Source organism: Canis lupus, chromosome 30 (genome assembly GCF_011100685.1).
Source record: "Canis lupus familiaris isolate Mischka breed German Shepherd chromosome 30, alternate assembly UU_Cfam_GSD_1.0, whole genome shotgun sequence".
Taxonomy (NCBI): Eukaryota; Metazoa; Chordata; class Mammalia; order Carnivora; family Canidae; genus Canis; species Canis lupus.
The window spans coordinates 8,091,165-8,111,226 of NC_049251.1; the positions used below are offsets into that span (position 1 = coordinate 8,091,165).

At 36.5% G+C, this 20,062-nt stretch overlaps 1 protein-coding gene across 2 annotated transcripts in view; it reads left to right on the forward strand.

The window, feature by feature from the left end:
• KNL1 (kinetochore scaffold 1) overlaps positions 1-19,742 on the forward strand; it is a 71,619-nt gene extending 51,877 nt beyond the window's left edge. For both annotated transcript variants that reach the window (XM_038580075.1, XM_038580076.1), the window contains exons 14-26: positions 3,052-3,167; positions 4,611-4,701; positions 5,340-5,456; positions 6,327-6,414; positions 9,316-9,390; positions 9,547-9,586; positions 10,966-11,067; positions 11,476-11,576; positions 15,982-16,050; positions 16,670-16,779; positions 16,977-17,095; positions 17,804-17,926; positions 18,694-19,742. In XM_038580075.1, coding sequence (XP_038436003.1) covers positions 3,052-3,167; positions 4,611-4,701; positions 5,340-5,456; positions 6,327-6,414; positions 9,316-9,390; positions 9,547-9,586; positions 10,966-11,067; positions 11,476-11,576; positions 15,982-16,050; positions 16,670-16,779; positions 16,977-17,095; positions 17,804-17,926; positions 18,694-18,808 — 1,266 coding nt within the window. In that variant the 3' untranslated portion in view covers positions 18,809-19,742. The remainder of the gene's footprint in view (positions 1-3,051; positions 3,168-4,610; positions 4,702-5,339; positions 5,457-6,326; positions 6,415-9,315; positions 9,391-9,546; positions 9,587-10,965; positions 11,068-11,475; positions 11,577-15,981; positions 16,051-16,669; positions 16,780-16,976; positions 17,096-17,803; positions 17,927-18,693) is intronic.
• Positions 19,743-20,062: the final 320 nt, after the last annotated feature.

Genomic DNA, 20,062 nt, shown 5'->3' on the forward strand with positions numbered 1-20,062 from the left:
GAGTTCAAGACCTGAGCTGAAACCAAAAGTCTGAGGCTTAACTGACTGTGCCACCCAGGCACCCCAGAGGAGAGAGAGAATCTAAAGCAGGCACCACTGCCAGTGTGGAGTTGACTCAGGCCTCGATCTTACAACCCTTGAGATCATGACCTGAGCTGAAATTGAAATCAAGGGTTGGACACTCAATTTATTGAGCTATCCAGGTCTCCTCCCTGATTGTCTTAAGCATTATTTTCCCATTTACTACATTAAGACCCAAATGAGGTCAATATATTCTAATTGATTGCTATCTCTTAGTCATCTTCTAAACTGTAAAGTCCCCTTCCATCTCTCTCTCCTTTTTTTTCTTTTTAATGAAGAAACCAGGTTTTTCTTTAGAGTTTACCAAAATATGCATTTTGTCAATTGTGCACACCCAGATTTTATTTTATGTTATGTTATTTTATTATTTATTTTAAAGATTTTACTTATTTATTCATGAGAGAAACAGAGAGAGAGAAAGAGAGGCAGAGACACAGGCAGAGGGAGAAGCAGGCTTCATGCAGGGAGCCCAATGTTGGACTTGATCCTGGGACTCCAGGATCACACCTGGGCTGAAGGCAGACGCTAAACTGCTGAGCCACCCAGGGATCCCCCCAGATTTTATTTTAACCTGTTCTCTGTCTTTTGTACTTTTTACTGATTGGCATAGGCTTTATCAGATTCAGAGGTTGTTTTTTAAGTCATGCTTCCATCAGGAAATAATGTCTGGTGATGATGCACAGATAGTCATTGATGATTATTATCTAGATCTAGTCATTCACTAGGAGTTGTAAATTAGTAATTGTAAACTAATTCATTTATTTTTCATTTATTGTCCAAATACTTCTATAAAAAGAAATATTTCTTTGCTAACCATTTGGCTCCCGTATGAAGGCATTTAGCCATTTTCCCAAGGAGGCTTGATGTCTTTGAGTGAGAAAACCATGTTTTAAAAGCACAATATGGGGACGCCTGGGTGGCTCAGCAGTTGAGCATTTGCCTTTGGCTCAGGGCATGATCCCAGAGTCCTGAGATCGAGTCCCACATTGGGCTCCCTGCATGGAGCCTGCTTCTCCCTCTGCCTCTGTCTCTGCCTCTCTCTCTCTGTCTCTCTCATGCGTAAATAAATAAAATCTTTAAAAAAAAAAAAAAACCCCAATATGGGACTCCTGGGTGGCTCAGCAGTTGAGCATCTGCCTTCAATTCAGGACGTGATCCTAGGGTCCTGGGATGGAGTCCCACATCAGGGTCCCCACAGCAAGCCTGCTTCTTTCTCTGCCTATGTCCCTGCCTCCCTCTGTGTCTCTCATGAATAAATAAATAAAATCTTTGAAAAAATAAATAAAAAGCACAATCTGAGTTCTAATGTTTCCATTTCTTTTTGAATCAGTGAATAAGCTTTGATTTTTACTTACAAATCTAGCCTTTAAAATGCCTTTAAGAAAGAGAATCAACTTCAGTTATAATTGTTTTTATCACTTTTATATACTTTATTAGCACATCTGCTAACTGCCTTATTTTACATATGTCAGAAAAGTTTGAATTCAAACTTTTGAGTCTGGGTGGCTCATCTGCCTTCGGCCCAAGGCATGATCCTGGAGACCCAAGATCGAGTCCCGCGTCAGGCTCCTACATGGAGGCTGCTCCTCCTTCTGCTTGTGTCTCTGCCTCTCTCTCTCTCTCTCTCTCAAGAATAAATAAATAAAATCTTTAAAAAAAAAAAAACTTCAGTTACTTCCTTTTAATCTATTAAATAAAAGAGAGTAAGAAGAAGCTAACATTTATTAGATTTATCAGGCCTGGACTTGGTAACCTAAAAAAAATTTACCCTTAAAAGACTGGTCAATATCGTGCCCAATTTATAGATGAGACCAGATCTTGGAGTCGTAAAATGACTTATTCTGTACCATACTGGCTATGAATAATGGGCAGTTGTGCGATTTTTGTTTGGTTTTTATATGTAATGTGATATAAGGAGCTGATTTGGCTTTTTCAGTACTGTATAAAGGACATCAAAAAGTCATTGGATTTTGGACGCCTGGCTGATCCAGTGAGAAGAGCATGTGACTTGGTCTCGGGGTTGTGAGTTTGAGCCCCATATTGAGTGTAGAGATTACTTAAAATCTTTAAAAAAAAGGGGGGGGGGCACCTAGGTGGGGCTCAGAGATTGAGCATCTGCCTTTGGCTCAGGTTGTGATCCCGGAGTCCTGGGATCAAGTCCCACATCAGGCTCCCCACGAGGAACCTGCTTCTCCCTCTGCCTGTGTCTCTGCCTCTCTGTGGTTCTCTCATGAATAAATAAATAAAATATTTTTTAATTGTAAAAAAAAGTCATTGGATTAGAGGTATAAAATGTTTTTTAAAATAACCAAATTTAAAATTAATTAATTAATTAAAATAAACCAAATTTTTTGGGCAGCCCGGGTGGCTCAGGGGTTTAGCACCACCTTCAGCCCAGGGCCTGATCCTGGATTGAGTCCCACGTCAGGCTCCCTGCATGGAGCCTGCTTCTCCCTCTGCCTGTGTCTCTGCCTCTCTCTCTCTCTCTCTCGTGAATAAATAAATAAAATCTTTTTAAAATAAAATAACCAAATTTTTACTGCCTTATTTTACATATGTCAGAAAAGTTTGAATTCAAACTGGGATAGAAGTAAGGATCAGCTAGAGAATGGGAATAGAAAAGAATTATCTTAGGAAACTGGCATCTTTCTTTCTTTTAATGAAAGGGTTCCTGGTAAGTTTGAACTTTTAGGTACCGATTTTCTGAAAACAACACATAACCATTTTCAAACTACTGTCAATCACATGTGAGTGGAACATCCACTACACATCTGTGGGAAATGGACTTTGATGTCAGACATTTGTATTCACATTCCAACTAGTAGCTTACCAATGTATCATTTTCATAGAATAATCACATTTTTCTTTGTAGAACTATAAAATAAGCACTTTGAAATTTGAAACCGCTCTTAAACATGGTTTTATCTTCAAACTACCAGTATTGAGGAACTGATTTTCTTTTTTTTCCAGTTTACTATAAACACACCACCTACTCTGGAAGACCTGATGTTAAGTCAGTATGTTTACCGACCCAAGATACAGATTTATAGAGAAGATTGTGAAGCTCTTTGCCAAAAGATTGAAGAGTACGAAAGTATTTTTGCATGTGCTTTGTTGGATGGATGTATAATCTTTGTGGTAAAGTTTTAATTAGAAAAACACTGGCATAGGAAAAAGTTCATGGCATTAGTTGGCAGTGTGATACGGTATATGGAAAAAATCAGTTTTGTAGGCAAAAAGATTGAAGTGCAATCCTGGCAACAGCACTAGCTGTGTAACTATATAAATCATTTAACTTTCATTTCAACATCGATAAATAAGGCATAATAATCCTACTCAGCAGGTAGAAATGAGAAGTAGAAATAGTGTGTGTAAAACATTTTCATGCCACTCATAGCAAAAATATCTCCCCAGTAAATGGTTATAAGGGTATGATACCATAAATTAATTACAAAAGAACATCTTCAAAAGAAGATAATACCCTCTAGAAATTTAATATAGTGCCTGAAATCAAGATTGCCTTTAGGTTTATAATTTTATCACATTTGCCCTTGATTTGGATGTATGAAAGAACATGGTATTATTCAGACTATATTGCTCAGTGCTTTGGTGTATGTAGATGCTGCATACTAATTTACAGATGAGTTATATCTAAGCTTCCTCAGGTAATTAGACTTGCAACCCAAAATATATTTATGTCATACTTAGAACTATCCCACTAAATTTGTACCAATCTAACAAACAGAAAAGAAATAAAATGATTTTTAAAGAACTATGTAGTTTTAAAACTAAAAACTTAAGATGCTGTTAAATTATAATACTACAGATTCGTCTGATTCTGGTTTTTCATTCAACTGTATATTGACACCTACTATGTGCCAGGTACTATGTGCCAGTACTAAGTACTATGTACTGGGGTTCATCCATGAACAAGACAGAAAACTTTCTTTATTTTCATGTTTAAAAGAGTTGAGTGTCTCAAAATTTGTTTTAGAATGTTTTATTTTGAATAATGTAGGATCTCACATGCAATGCAGTCTGTTTAGATGTGCTCTACTGTTTGATTTTACACTTACACGTTTCTGTATTTAGTATATTCTAACCCTGATAGAAATTTTTTTTTTGAAATTTCTTAATAAAAAGAAACTAATATATAATTTGCTACTTTTATAAATCCTTTTGTGTAAAGGTGAGATAAGACTGAATTGGGAACTTTTACTTAAAATAGCAGTTACAAATTCAAAATCACTATGCATTGATAGGCCTTAAGGATTCTTTAATAGCAACATGTTTTCATCTGGAACAAGTTGATTAAGATTGTGAGCGAAGTTTTTTTGATGCATAAAATTCTTAAACTGTACTACAAGTATTGAAATAATCAGGCTGACCACTGTTCTTGAATGAATTCCCCTTTTTTAATATACAAAAGAACTAGGAATAATTAAATTAAGTATGCCTGTAAATCTCCGTTGGTTCATCCAAGCTGACTTCTGAACCCTGTGCTAATTATTAACTTTTCTATATTTTAGATTAAAGCTTTCTGCATTGAACCAGGATAAATTGTTGACTGACATAAATAGGAACCTGTGGGAAAAAATGAGACACTGCTCTGATGAAGAGGTATTTTTAGTTCATTTTCTTTCTTTTTTTTTTTTTTTTTTTTTTAGTTCATTTTCTGAATGGGAATCAGTATAGACATTTTGAACCTGTTTATTGTGAAATAAGTAATTGTTACTTGGTAATTAGTGACGAGTTCTTTAACTTCTCAAGTATAGTATGTTACAAAGGATTTTATTTAATTATATGGGAGTAACTTAAAATATATAATCTTTCAAACCTGAAATGATCAATTTAATATATGAAATATATTTGAAGTTTATTTAGAATTTCCTCCTACTTGTTTACTTTTCACTAAGATTTAAATGGGGAAAAGATTTACTTTAATTGGTTAAATAATTAGCAACTCATTTTATATGTGCTCTAATATATTTTAAAAGTTTTATTAACTAAGAGCTTGTCATTTTCTAGTTTGCAATATGAATGAATGAATTAAAAGCAAGAATTAAAGTTGAGATCTTTGGTTCTGTTCTTAAACTACTAAATGTAATTAAATTTGCAAATGAGAAGTGCCCGGCTTTAGGAATCAGTCTACCATGGGCAAAACTTAGCACAGAGCAGCTGAACCAGCCTTCCTTGACCATTTGCTTTTTCTAACTCATTTGTTTTAGTATGCTCTAACCTTTGATTTTCCCTTGCAGCTGAAGGTCTTTGGAATTTACCTGAACAAAATAAAATCACATTTTACCAAGATGACTAAAGTTTTTACTCACCAAGGAAAAGTGGCTCTCTATACCAAGCTGGTACAGTCAGCTCAGGTAATTTGAGACAGTGAAAAGCACAAAAAGAAAAATCTATTAAAATTACTTTATAGTAGTTATAGAATATGAAGAGTGCTTCCTAGGGAACATGGTTCACAAAGATGTGGGGTTCTATTTATTAAAAGTAGGAAATCTCGGGGCAGTCCGGGTGGCTCAGCGGTTTAGCTGATGTTGGGTATAGAGATTACTTAAAACCAAATCTTTAAAAAAAAATAGAATTTTCGAGATGCCTGGGTGGCTCAGTGTTTAAGCATCTGCCTTCAGCTCAGGGGTGATCCTGGAGTCTTGGGATCGAGTCCCACATCGGGCTCCCTGCATGAAGCCTGCTTCTCCCTCTGCCTATGTCTCTGCCTCTTTCTCTGTGTCTCTCATGAATAAATAAATAAAATCTTTTTTTTTAATTTTTATTTATTTATGATAGTCACAGAGAGAGAGAGAGAGAGGCAGAGACACAGGCAGAGGGAGAAGCAGGCTCCATGCACTGGGAGCCCGACGTGGGATTTGATCCCGGGTCTCCAGGATCGCGCGCTGGGCCAAAGGCAGGCGCCAAACCACTGCGCCACCCAGGGATCCCTAAATAAATAAAATCTTAAGGAAAAAAATAGAATTTTGTTTTCAGTAATATATTTAACATCTCATATTACATGGAAATATTGGAATCAAAGAAAGTACAAAATATAAGTTTATGTTATGTATGCTTTTTAAAAACATTTTAAGCCCAGAGTGAAGCTTTGACCTTCATTTTAAGGTTTGTGAATTCATGATATAGCAATATGTCAGCAAGTTTAACCATTTATAAATGTTAAAATATTTGTTTAGAAGTTTGTTTTAGAGGTTTAACTTGACAATATAATATTGTGTGTTTAGAATGAGAGGAAGAAACTTCAGATAAGGATAGATGAGATGGACAACATACTTAAGAAGATTGAGAACTGTCTCGCTGAAGTTGAAATAGGTAAAGTATTTTGAATACTTTTCCAAAAAGATAATTTAAATTTATCTAAATACTTCCCTACAGTACAGATTGCTAGTATCACTTATGTTGAAGCCTGGTATTAGCAACTTGAGACATTAAATTAGAGCAAAATAAAACTCTTTTCCTGTGGTCATCCATAGCTTAATCAACAAGAGATGCCCAAGATAATAAATAAATCTCTTTAGAAAGCTCTTGGGATGGGGACCCCTGGGTGGCGCAGCGGTTTAGCGCCTGCCTTTGGCCCGGGGCACGATTCTGGAGACCTGGGATCGAATCCCACGTCAGGCTCCCGGTACATAGAGCCTGCTTCTCTCTCTGCCTCTCTCTCTCTCTGTGTGTGACTATCATAAATAAATAAAAAAATTTAAAAAAAAAAAAAAAAAAAGAAAGAAAGCTCTTGGGATCCCTGGGTGGCGCAGCGGTTTGGCGCCTGCCTTTGGCCCAGGGCGCGATCCTGGAGACCCGGGATTGAATCCCACGTCGGGCTCCCGGTGCATGGAGCCTGCTTCTCCCTCTGCCTGTGTCTCTGCCTCTCTCTCTCTCTCTGTGACTATCATAAATAAATAAAAAATTTGAAAAAAAAAAAAAAAAGAAAGCTCTTCATAGGGGTGGCCCGGGTGGCTCAGTGGTTTAGCGCCACCTTCAGCCCAGGGTGTGATCCTGGAGTCCCAGGATCAAGCCCCACAGTCAGGCTCTCTGCATGGAGCCTGCTTCTCCCTCTGCTTATGTCTCTGCCTCTCTCTTTCTCATGAATAAATAAATAAAAATTAAAAAAATTAAAAAAAAAAAGCTCTTCATATCTTTAAAAGGGGGGGTGGGCGGAATCCCTGGGTGGCTCAGCGGTTTGGCGCCTGCCTTTGGCCCAGAGCCTGATCCTGGAGACCCCGGATTGAGTCCTGTATCAGGCTTCCAGCATGGAGCCTGCTTCTCCCTCTGCCTGTATCTCTGCGCCTCTCTCTCTCTCTCTCTCTCTCTCTCTCTCTCTCTGTGTCTTTCATGAATAAATAAATAAAATCTTTAAAAAAAAAGAAAGCTCTTCATAACGTAGATCATAATCTTATTTTTTAAATAGATGAATTTTTTTCTTTGAAAATTATCTCTCCTTTCCCTTTGACCTCTCATAGTCCTGAATTGTTAGTATTTTTGTCCTGAAACTGCTTTCTTGAACACAAAATTCCACATAATTATCAAATTTGGAATCTTTTAGTCCTTAGCCATCTTGACCTCTTTCAACATTTGACGCAGATGATTATTTTCTTTCTGAACCTTTCATCTATTTCAATCTCTGTGAGGGACGCCTGGGTGGCTCAGCAGTTGAATGTCTTTTCGGCTGAGGGCATGATCCTGGAGTCCTGGGATCAAGTCCCACATGGGGCTCCGTACATGGAGCCTGCTTCTCTCTCTATGTCTCTGCCTTTCTCTCTCTGTGTCTCTCGTGAATAAATAAATAAAATCTTTTTAAGAATAAATAAAATAAACCTCTGTGATATTGTACTGCTATGACCGTATGCTTTTTTCTGACTATTCCTTTTAGCCTTTCTATTGGTTTCTCTCTAGCCTCCTGTGTAGGCATTAAGATTTTATCATCCACTCATTTCTGTATTCTCTCCCTTAATGCTTTCATCTGCCCTTAACATTTGTTTTTGTATGAATGATTCCCAAATTCATTTAAATTCATCATTTGTTGAACACCTACTACATGCCTGATGCTGTGCTTACCAGCAGAGAAAAAGGTATTATAAACACAGATTTTGACCTTGAGTAGCTTATAATTATTCTGAGTGAGGACATCTTTAGCCTCCTCTCTCTGAGTTCCAGACTTAACATTTCTAGCTTCCTGCTGAACCACTATGCAAAATAAATGTCTTTAAGCACCTTAAACTCTCTGTGAATAAAGTGGAATTTATTGTTTTCTCCCATTTCCAAAATAAAATCTGAAAACTTGCTCTCCCTATGATGTTTCTTACCTCTATGAAAGGCATCACTATTATTATATACTGTAAAAAGCTAAAAACTGTGAGTCTCTCTTACCAAGTCCTGTCATATCTACTACTTCAGCATCTCTTGTATTCTTTCCCATTCCCATTAAGGCTATCAATTCTGACATGCTATTTCAAGTCTTTAATCTTTATACATTCCTAACTTTATTCTGTCTCCTTCCAGTCCAGCCTGCACATTGCTGCCAGACTAATTATGAAAAACAATTTTCATTGTTACTTCCTTGAAGAACTTGTCTTTCTATTTAGAACAAAATAAAGTCCAAACACCTGAGCTTGACATTTAACATTCTCTACAATCAGTTTTTCCTACAGTCCTTTTTAGATCTTCCTTTCTTACATGATTTAAGTACTTACTGGACTGGTAAGGTTAACAAAGAAAAGACAGTAGGTTATATTAAGGGAGGCTTATGTTGATGAAGAAAAAAGTAGACTCAAATTATGTTTTTGAGGTAAAAATCTAAACTTGTTTGGATGTGGAAGGGGAAAGAGGTTTTTTTAAGGATGAGGTTTTAAGGTCTCAAAAAAAATTTTTTTAAATGTGCATGTATGCATTTGTGTATGGGTATGTGTTCCTGCTTCTTACCCATGGATTGCCTAACAATAACATTGATGTATGCAAATTACATATAAACAATTCACACCTCAGAGTTATCCCTGAGAAGTTGCTATTGGAGATCAAATATTGCCATATCACTTTGTCTGCCACTAGAAGCAAGTCTTTGTATGAAACTATAGTTAGAGTTTAGTGCTTTATTAGTGAGGAAAGGTGGGGAATGATAAGTGTTTGTGAAATATTGTTAATACTTCATTTGGGTCCATCTTTTTTTCTCATCTCTGGTTATTTTTGACTGAGTTATTCTAATTCATATTGCCTACTTAGAAACTAAGAATTTGGATGAAGAGAAAGACAATCCTATGGAAGAATGGGATTCTGAAATGAGAGCCGCAGAGAAAGGTAACTGAATTAATTAAGGAGATAAATGGGAAATCAACAACCTATTCTTTATTTAGGTGAGATTAAGTGATACAGAATAGAACAGATGATTTTTGTAGCAACATTTTAATGTGTCCATTCTGATATAATTGTTTTTTTGTTTTTGTTTTTCCAAAGAACTAGAACAGCTGAAAACTGAAGAAGATGAGCTCCAAAGGTCAGCCTTCAGAAAATAAGCTAAACTTTACAAGGCTAAATGACTTCCTGCCTCCAAAAACTGAGGCGATTTGGCACATTAGTATTGACTTAAGACTGACTCAGTGGGATCCCTGGGTGGCGCAGCGGTTTGGCGCCTGCCTTTGGCCCAGGGCGCGATCCTGGAGACCCGGGATCGAATCCCACATCGGGCTCCCGGTGCATGGAGCCTGCTTCTCCCTCTGCCTGTGTCTCTGCCTCTCTCTCTCTCTGTGACTATCATAAAAAAAAAAAAAAAAAAGACTGACTCAGGAAAAAAAAGAAAAAAAAAAAAAAAGAGACTGACTCAGGACTTCTGCTTCACCTTGAATTTGACCCATCTTAGTTGACAAAATTTTCTAAGCACTTACTATTTACAAAGCATTAATCCAAGATAGTATTTCTCAGGCTTGAATAGTAGAATCCTTTTGAAGAAAATAAACCTAGCATTAAGCTGTTTCTATATTGTACTTTTATATTCTACTAAGTATAAAATGAGGTATCTTATTCTGTATGTTAGTAAATTGAACACCAATAAAAAAATAAATTAAAAAAAAATAAATAAAATAAAATGAGGTATAGTTTTCTTACTGTCATGGATCTTATTAAACTATAAGACTAAAAGGAATTGGGCACCTGCATGGCTTAGCGGTTGAGTATCTGCCTTTGGTTCAGGCAGTGATCCTAGGGTCCTGGGATTGAGTCCTTCTTTGGGCTCCCCATAGCGAGCCTGCTTCTCCCTCTGCATATGTTTTTGCCTCTCTCTCTCAGTCTCATGAATGAATAAATAAAATCTTAAAAAAAAAAAAAAAAAGACTAAAAGGAATCAAATACAAATAATGACAAACCCATAAAATTCCAACTGACATTAATTTGACAGGTGATAATGTTTAGCTAAAGTTAAATTGACTAAAAAGGTATAAGTTCTATTTAGCTCTAATAAACTAAACAAAACCAAACATTGGCAGCAAAATTATGGCATGTCTCAGTTTTAAGGTGGGCATTCTTATGATCTACATTATGTTTTTATTTTATCACCAAAATAAAAGGTAAATTTTAATAATCTTAAAGAATATACAAATCTTCATGGATCCTAATTTTGAGACCATTGATTTAAGCCTTTCCTAATTAGACCCACATTTCTGATTAATGCTTATCCAAAAGAGAGAGAGAGAGAGAGACAGAGAGAGAGAGAAAGAAAGAAAGAAAGACCCTAAGAAAAAAAAAAATGGATGCCATTCACTTCAGTGGGGAACGATATGTCTATCATGTGACTTCTTGTTATAAACATTTTATTTTAATGGAGTCCAAATTCTCTGACAACAACATTATCTCTATATGACTACCTACTTTGATTTGCAGAAATCTCTTAGAACTGGAAGTACAGAAAGAGCAGACCCTTGCTCAAATAGACTTTGTACAAAAACAAACAGATAGAACTGAAGAGCTAATGGATCAGTTGAGGTAAGGAAAAGCAGGTATCATTAGTTTGTTTTATCCCATTACCACAGTTGACATGTGTTTGTAATTTGTTATCACTATTTTAACCTATAGTACAATACATTCTCAAAGAGTCAATGTACCATCAAGCAGAAGGTATACAAGGTGGGAAAGCTACGAAATTATAATTTTAAAAATACTTAACACTTTATATTGCCTAAACTTGGATTTTCTTTGATACACAATTCAAAATTGAGTCAATTCTTTGAAAAACATGTTTGTACATTCACAGTATTTGAATCAAAATATTGATTGTCCCCCAAGCCAGTAGAGAAACTTCAGCCACTGTTTCCGGTATGTTTGCCTGCTATCAGAAGTTAACTCTCCTCTTTTACCTCAGAAAAACTTTTTTGTCTTTTTATTTCTCTCCAGCTTGTCTGAGTGGGAAGCCATTGAGTGGAGTGATGATCAAGCTGTATTCACCTTTCTTTATGACACAATAGAACTTACTATCACCTTTGGAGAGACAGTAGGTGAGTAGCAAAAAAAAGAGAATTCCTTTGCAGAAAAAATGTATGACTAAACTCACTAAAGAATGCAATCTTTATTGTAATACAATAATAACTATTGACATAACAAAAGCACTGCTGAAAATCTTAGAAGAGGCATTCACTTTAATTTGTGATAATATAATTTTATTAGATAAAGAATAAAAAATTCAACTAGTGAAAGTTGACCTTTGTTGAATTACGTTAAGATGATAGAAATTTTGGGATCCCTGGGTGGCGCAGCGGTTTGGCGCCTGCCTTTGGCCCAGGGCACGATCCTGGAGACCTGGGATCGAATCCCACGTCGGGCTCCTGGTGCATGGAGCCTGCTTCTCCCTCAGCCTATGTCTCTACCTCTCTCTCTCTCTCTCTCTGTGACTATCATAAATAAATAAAAATTAAAAAAAAAAAAAAAGATGATAGAAATTTTATATGTCCTGGGATGCCTGGGTGGCTTAGCAGTTGAACGCCTGCCTTTGACTCAGGGCGTGATCCCGGAGTCCCAGGATCAAGTCTCACATTGGGCTTCCTGCATGAAGCCTGCTTCTTCCTCTACCTATGTCTCTGCCTCTCTATGTGTACGTCTCTCATGAATAAATGAATAAAATCTTAAAAAAAAAAAAGAAAAATTTTATATATCCAAATAATGGATCAACATGCTATTTGCCTCTATTTATTCTGAGTTCCTTTATTCCATCTGTGTTTTGTGATAGAGGATTTACTCTAATGATTGGTGACATTTAACTTTCTTTTGGTACCTAAGTTAACCTAAAAAGTTAGTTGGAAGTTCTGTATGTATTGATAGGCTTATCAAAGTAGGTAGAATCATTGTATGATGACAGAGTCCTAGCTGTTTTGTTGAGAATCTCCTGGTAGTATCTTCAGGTCTTTTCTCTGAAAAAATTTCAGCATGGCCAAACAAACTTCACAGTCTCCCAACCTCCACACATGATCCTCCTTAAAAGTTCCTTTTTCTTTTTGTTTTTTTTTTTTAAGATTTTGTTTATTTATTCATAGAGACACAGGAAGAGAGAGAGAAGGAGAGAGAGAGAGTCAGAGACACAGACAGAGGGAGAAGCAGGCTCCATGCAGGAAGCCTGACCTGGGACTTGATCCTGGGTCTCCAGGATCACACCCCAGGCTGCAGGCGGCACTAAGCCACTGCGCCACTAGGGCTGCCCAAAAGTTCCTTTCTCATAGAATATCATTGGGGCGCTTGGGTGGCTCAGTTGGTTGAGTATTCAACTCGTGGTTTTGGCTCAGGTCATGATCTTGGGGTCATGAGATTGAGCCCTGCATCAGTCTCTGTGCTCAGCATGGAGTCTGCTTATACCTCTCCCTCTGCTACTCCTCCTGTTTCAGATCTCTCTCTCAAATAAATAAATGGAAAAAATCTTAAAAAAAAAAAAATAATAAGGGGATCTCTGGGTGGCTCAGCGGTTTAGCGCCTGCCTTTGGCCCAGGGTGCAATCCTGGAGTCCTGGGATCGAGTCCCCGTCGGGCTCCCTGCATGGAGCCTGCTTTCTCCCTCTGCCTGTGTCTGTGCCTCTCTCTCTCCGTGTCTCTCATGAATAAATAAATAAAACCTTAAAAAGAAAAAAAGAAAAAAAGAAAACTTAGAAATCACTCTCTACCTCTTTATCCCTTACCAGGCGTATCTAATTATCAATAAGACTTCTTGATTTTAATTTCATGATACTGATCCACATTTCATGGTTTCCTATCAATAGTCATCTCTAATCAAATGACTACAATAACATTCCAGCAGGCCTTTCTGGATCCTTTCCTTTTCCTCTCCACTTCATCTTCCTTCCTGCAGCAATGGTGATTGTTGAAAATCTGATCATGCACCTAATATTCTTAGACTAATTATCAAAACATTTGCTATGGCCTGTAACATTCTGCATGAATTGAATTTTTCTTCCTTTTCCTGCCTCATTTTAAACTATTCTCTGCACTTTGGCATGTGGATTTCTTTCATTCCCATTTTCTTTTCTTTTTTTTATTTGTTTTCTTTTTTTTTCTTTTTTTTTTTTGTTAAGTAGGCTCTACACCTAATATGGGGCCTGAACTCATGACCCTGAGATCAAGAGTCACATGTCTCCAAACTGAGCCAGCCAGATCCCCCTCTTTCATTTCTTTAAAAGATCCTGGTCAGGAGGTGCCTGAGTGGCTCAGGTGGTTAAACGTCTGCCTTCAGCTTAGTTCATGATCCCAAAGTCCTGGGATCAAACCCTGCTTTGGGTTCCTGCTCCTTGGAGGGGGAGGGTCTGCTTCTCCCTCTCCCTTTGCCTGCCATGTCCCCTGCTTGTGCTTGCTATCTCTCTCTCTCTCTCTCTCTCAATAAATAAAATCTTAAAAAAAAAAAAAAAAGATCCTGGTCTTTTCATGCTCAATCATGTTCCATCCTACCTTGGGACCTTCATAATGATTTTTTTTATGCCTAGAACCTTTTTCCCTCATCTTTGTCCATTTGGACTGCTATAACAAAAATACCATAAACTGGGGCACCTGGGTGGTTCAGCCAGTTAAGCGTCTGGCTTCAGCATAGGTCATGATCTCAGGGTCCTAGGATCGAGCCCTGCATTGGGCTCCATGCTCAGCAGAGAGTCTGCTTCTCCCTCTTCCTCATCCCCATCCTCTCTGTTCATGCTCTGTCTCTTGCTTTCTCTCTCAAGTAAATAAATAAAATCTTTAAAAAAAAAGAAAAGCCCCAGGGATCCCTGGATGGCTTAGTGGTTTAACTCCAGCCTTCAGCCCAGGGGTATGGTCCTGGAGTCTTGGGATCCAGTCCCGCATCAGGCTCCCTGCATGGAGCCCGCTTCTCCCTCTGCCTGTGTCTCTGCCTCTCTCCCTCTGTGTGTCTCTCATGAATAAATAAATAAATCTTTAAAAAAGAAAAGCCATAAGAATGCTTATTAAACAACTGAAATTTATTTCTTACATTTCCGGAAGCTGGAAGTCCCAAGATCAGGCTGCCAGCATGGTCAGGTGAGAACCTTCTTCCAGGTTGCAGACTTTTCATTGTATACTTACATACTGAAAGGTCAAGCTAGCTGTTTAGGGTCTCTATTATAAGAGCATTAATCTCATTCTTGAGGGCTTTACCCTCATGACCTTAATAAATACCTCCCAAAGGTCCATCTTCTAATACTATCACATTGAGCATGAGGATTTCAATATATAAATTTGATGAGGGACACATTCAGACCATAGCATCCCTCTTCACTAAAATAGATTTCTGTTAATAATCCTTAAGAGCTCAGCTCAGTTATCACTTTTGCACAAAAGTTTTCCCTGACTTTCCTTTTACCAACTCCCTCTACTAATACCCTCCTATTATATATGTTCTTATTGCTTCCTGAAGTTTTCCTTAATAGCACTTATCACTGATTGTAGTTTTTAGTATGTTTATTAGTGTAAATAATCTGTGTATCTTCTTGAGCTGTAAGCTTTTTGAGAATATAAATTGATCATGTCTGTCTCACAATCATATCCTAGTGCCTAACACTAGAAGCATAGAAGATATTCAACAAAATAATAAGAATCTGAATTTAAGAGATAGAAGGTAACTCTAGAGTTTGGAAGAGGAAGCAGCTCTCCTGGCTTCCTTAAGCTCATTACTGTAATGCTAAAAGCATAAATCATTTTCACTGTATTTATAAAAAGATAGGGGGCACCTGGGTGGCTTAGTGGTTGAGCGTTTGCCTTTGGCTCAGGTCATAATCCCAGGGTCTTGGGATCAAGTCCCCCATTGGGCTTCCCTGCAGGGAGCCTGCTTCTCCCTCTGCCTGTGTCTCTGCCTCTCTCTGTGTCTGTCATGAATAAAATATATATATAGATATATATAGATATATATTTCACATGTAGGTGTGAGATCATAGTCATTTTTTTTATATGGTACCTGAGAATAGTTATCTTTGCACAAAAGTTAGGAGTCAATAGAGGAGGCCTTGATATATTTATAATAAATGTATTATACCTTAAATTGCCTTCAAAGACTTACCAGTAAGTGTAGTTCAATAGTCTCAGTGGGGAGCCTTTAACGTACATAAAGAAAAATACCATTCAAGGATACATCTTTAACTGCCAAATAAAATACTCTGCTACCTAGAAAGAATAGGATTCTAAAGTACAGGGTTGTATGTGGCTTAAAATCAGATAATAAAAAGAACTACTGGGGCACCTGGGTGGCTCAATTGGTTAAGCACCCAGCATGATTTCAGCTCAGATCATGAGATCGAGCCTTATGTTGGGCTTTGTGTTCAGCGTGGCATTTGCTTGTCCCTCTCCCTCTACTCCTCCCCCCATCGCTTGCACTCTGTCTCTCAAATAAATAAAATCATAAAAAAAAAAAAAGAAGTACTACTTTTATTCTGGTTCTTCCTAGTTGATCTCCCTTTCCTGGACAAGGCTTGTAGGAAGATTGTTGACTTGAATTTTCAATCTCGGTTAGATGGTAAGTCCAAACATTTATCCACTAAAAATTTGTTGAATATTTATAAATTTAATTTTGCTCCTTGAGAACTTTTTTGCGTAGGAAATTAAGTATAAATAATAATAATAATTTGTCCTTAAATATGTGTATTAGACATAAAATTGCTTGGATAATGTTCTGAATATTGGGTAGGATTATTGCTAGATTTTAAGCAAAGATTAATAATAGCTATTTCTACAATTGAAAAACTACTATTCTGAGTACTTATACTATATCAGGCTTTTGTATTAATTATATCAACAGTTTGACGTGTTTTTACAAATTAAGGATAACTCAAAGTAAGTGTATTCAGGATTACTTAGGTTGTAAGGAAAGACAGGATTTAAACTCAGGTTTAGGTTATATTTAAGCCCATGCTTTTAACCAAGTTCTATTCTGTGTATGATAAAGGCTTGGATTTTTATAAGAATATCTATATTCACTATATATTTGTTGATTTATGTGCTTAAAAATGGAGAAGATACTTAGACATCTAATAGTTGGAAAGTATTCCTAGTTTATATAATATTTCTAGCTTATGTATAAAAACTATTTGAAAGTAAGTAATGCCCTGTTTTGATTTTTTTTTTTCCTTCCTCAGAGGATAAAGCTCCTCCTTCCTCCCTTTTAGTTCATAAGCTTATTTTCCAGTACATTGAGGAAAAGGAATCCTGGAAGAAAAAATGTACAACACAGCATCAAATACCCAAGGTAAATCTGATTGAAGCATTTTGAAGGAAAGTTATGTTACCTGTCCCAGAAAGCATAACTGAAAGTGTATATATTTAATACTAGATCCTGAAACTATAAATGTATTAAATTATTTAACTTTAGGGGATTCTTTATGAAAGAGCCACTGAAAAGTGAAATGTTTTCATAATTTCTTTTTTCCCCCCAATTTTTCCTAGATGCTTCAAGAAATCTCATTGGTAGTGAGCCATTGTAGACTCCTTGGAGAGGAAATTGAGTTTTTAAAGAGATGGGGACCAAATTATAACCTAATGAACATAGATGTGACTAATACTGAGTAAGTATATTAGTTCCCCAGGGCTGCCATAACAAAGTACTACAGACTCAGGGGCTTAAACAATAGCAATTTACTGTTTCACACAGTTCTCTAGAGGCTAAAAGTCTGAGATTAAGATGTTTGCAGGGTTGGTTCTTTCTGATGGGCTGTGAAAGAGAATCTTATTCCATACCTATGTTATAATGTCTAGTGATTTACTGGCAGTCATTGGCATACCTTGGTTTATAAATATATAATCCCAGTATCTACTTTCATCTTCACATGATTTTTTTCCTGTGTGCATGTTTGTATACAAATGTCCCCTTTTTGTAAGGACACTAATCATTTTGGATTAGGGTACCATCCCACTCCAGTAGGACCTCATCTTAACTAATTAAGTCTGCAATGACCTTACTTCCAAAATAAGGTCACATTCTGACTTACTGGAGGCTAGGGCTTGAATATGTGGATGACAGGGAGGGACATAGTTCAATTCATAAAAGTAGGTAATTACTCAAAAATTATTAAAATGATTTATTTTAATGAGTTTTATGACAGTGAAAATGAACAACCATAATACTACTTTGTTCGAAATGTTTTACCCTCTTTCCATTTGATAAGGACAAGAAATAATGTGCCACCTAAGTTTCATATGAGTACAAAAGGAAAATGTATTTGTTTCATTCTGTTTTTGTTTTGTATGTTTAATTAAGGATTTGTCTTTTATAGATTGAGGCTTTTATTCTCCAGCTCTGCAGCATTTGCAAAATTTGAGATAACTTTGCCTCTCTCAGTCCATTTTCCAACTGTTCCATTACCTTTCTCCATTCAAAAGCACCTTGGAAACATTGGGTAAGTAAAGGGCCAGCAGGATAGGGCTCCTAACTACCTTTTTACCTTTGTCATATCATTTGAAAGATCTCTCAAAGTGATCAGAAATAATGGATATACCATTATTGGATATACCACTAATGGATAATCCATAGTGAGTGCCAAATGATGCTTCCCTCTGACTTCATTTTGAAAAATTTATTCTTTTAAAGTCAGTGGCCTTTATTTCTAGCTCCAGTGGATGCTGGAGACCATTGGTCTCTTCTTTTATACTTGCTCTACTTTTTCAATACTCTTATCTAAAACAAGGAATGAGGAAGGAAAAAAATGAATATAAACTTAGCCCAGATCATATATAAACAACTTCTATGGCCTTAAAAACAGGATAATCACTTAATCACTTAAAAAGCTGTGCAGTCATAATGCTTTTCTCAATTAGTCTTTCTAACCAGATATAACAATATTTCATTCCTACTATATATTTTGTGAATTTTTAGACACACTGCTAGCAGTTTGTAAGATTGCAGAATTTAGAATGTACCCACCTCAAATCCATGAGCAAACACCAACAGTTTAGATTTTTAGCTAAGTGAAGATACTTCACTGTTTATACAGATTTGCTCATAGGTCTTGTTTTTGGAATCTCATTTCCAACTTGGACAGACTTTCTAGAATTGCCTGTTTGTGCTTCCTAAGAGGCTGAGAGCCCATACCCAAAAACATGAATTCCACTGAAATGGAGATAAGTAAATTCCCAGAAAAATTAATAAACCTTTTGTTCTTTCCAGCCAAGATGAAATCACTGCAATTCTATCTAAAGTGCCACTGAAGAACAACTATCTAAAGAATGTAGTCAAGCAAATTTACCAAGATCTGCTTCAGGACTGCCATTTCTATCACTAGACCCAATGGACTACAGTTATAACAGCCAAAAACAGTATACTTCATAACGATATTATGTCAGAGTATCCATTGCTGTTTAATCTTTGTCTTTAGGTCATAGAAAGAAGCTTAGTAAAATTCCTTCTGATGATGTTACAGTTAATGTGTATGGTTAGTTTTTAAATGTCTCTAGTCAGGAATGATGGATGGCCTCAAATAGCATATTATCAACCTGCTCATCTTTTTACAAAAGGTTTAAATAGTAGAACACTTAGGGAAAATTTCTTCTAATTAAAGTTGTGCTCTCTGCTATAGTAAAGCCCTAAGAAGTAACTTAAGAGGTATAAGAAGAGCTGTCACCACTGACAAAAACATTAGCCATTTCCTCATATATAGAGCTATGATTTTTAAGTTGCCTGGCGTCTGCCTATCAGGAATTTCTGAATATATAGAGATAAATCTGTTTACAAACTACTCATCCTTCTTTTTCTCCATTCCAAAACTCTTATTAAGAAAAAGCAATAGCTCTCAGTTATTCAAATGGCTGCCATCTTTTCTTGAGGGCCTTGCCTTCTTTTATTATATAATGTCTACTAATGTTTTCTTAGTAAGTATAATTTTGTAGGGAAAGTTAATTCATTTTGGCCCAGTACACATATGTAAATATATTAACTTTTTTGTGTGTTTATGATGTAGTAAGGAGATAATAGAGCTGTATAGAGAGATACTCTTCTGCCTGGGCAATTTCCATCTTTCTGAAGGATGCTTTAGCAAGATTCTCAGTCTATTTCTATCAGATAATTGTACTTCAAGCAATATCACATTCAGAACCACCAATTTTGTCAAGTTCTGGCAATAGTAATGAATTTAATGTGAATTAAAAAAACTTTTACCCAAAAAAAAATAAAATAAAAATTAAAAAAAAACTTTTACCCAAACTTTAGTTAAATCCTAATCATGATAATTTTTGTTTCTTTTATATTTAATTCGAAACTAAAATATATTTTCATTTTTAAACTAACTCCTTAACAATTTCGCTTTATACGTTAGGATCAGGTTAAAGTCCTATGAATCCAATGAATATTCTTCACTTTTTTTTTTAAGATTTTATTTATTTATTCATAAGAGACATCGAGAGAGAGAGAAAGGCAGAGGCACAGGCAGAGGGAGAAGCAGGCTCCATGCAGGGAGCCCGACCTGGGACTCGATCTCAGGTCTCCAGGATCACACCCTGGGCTGAAGGCAATGCTAAACTGCTGACCCACCCGGGCTGCC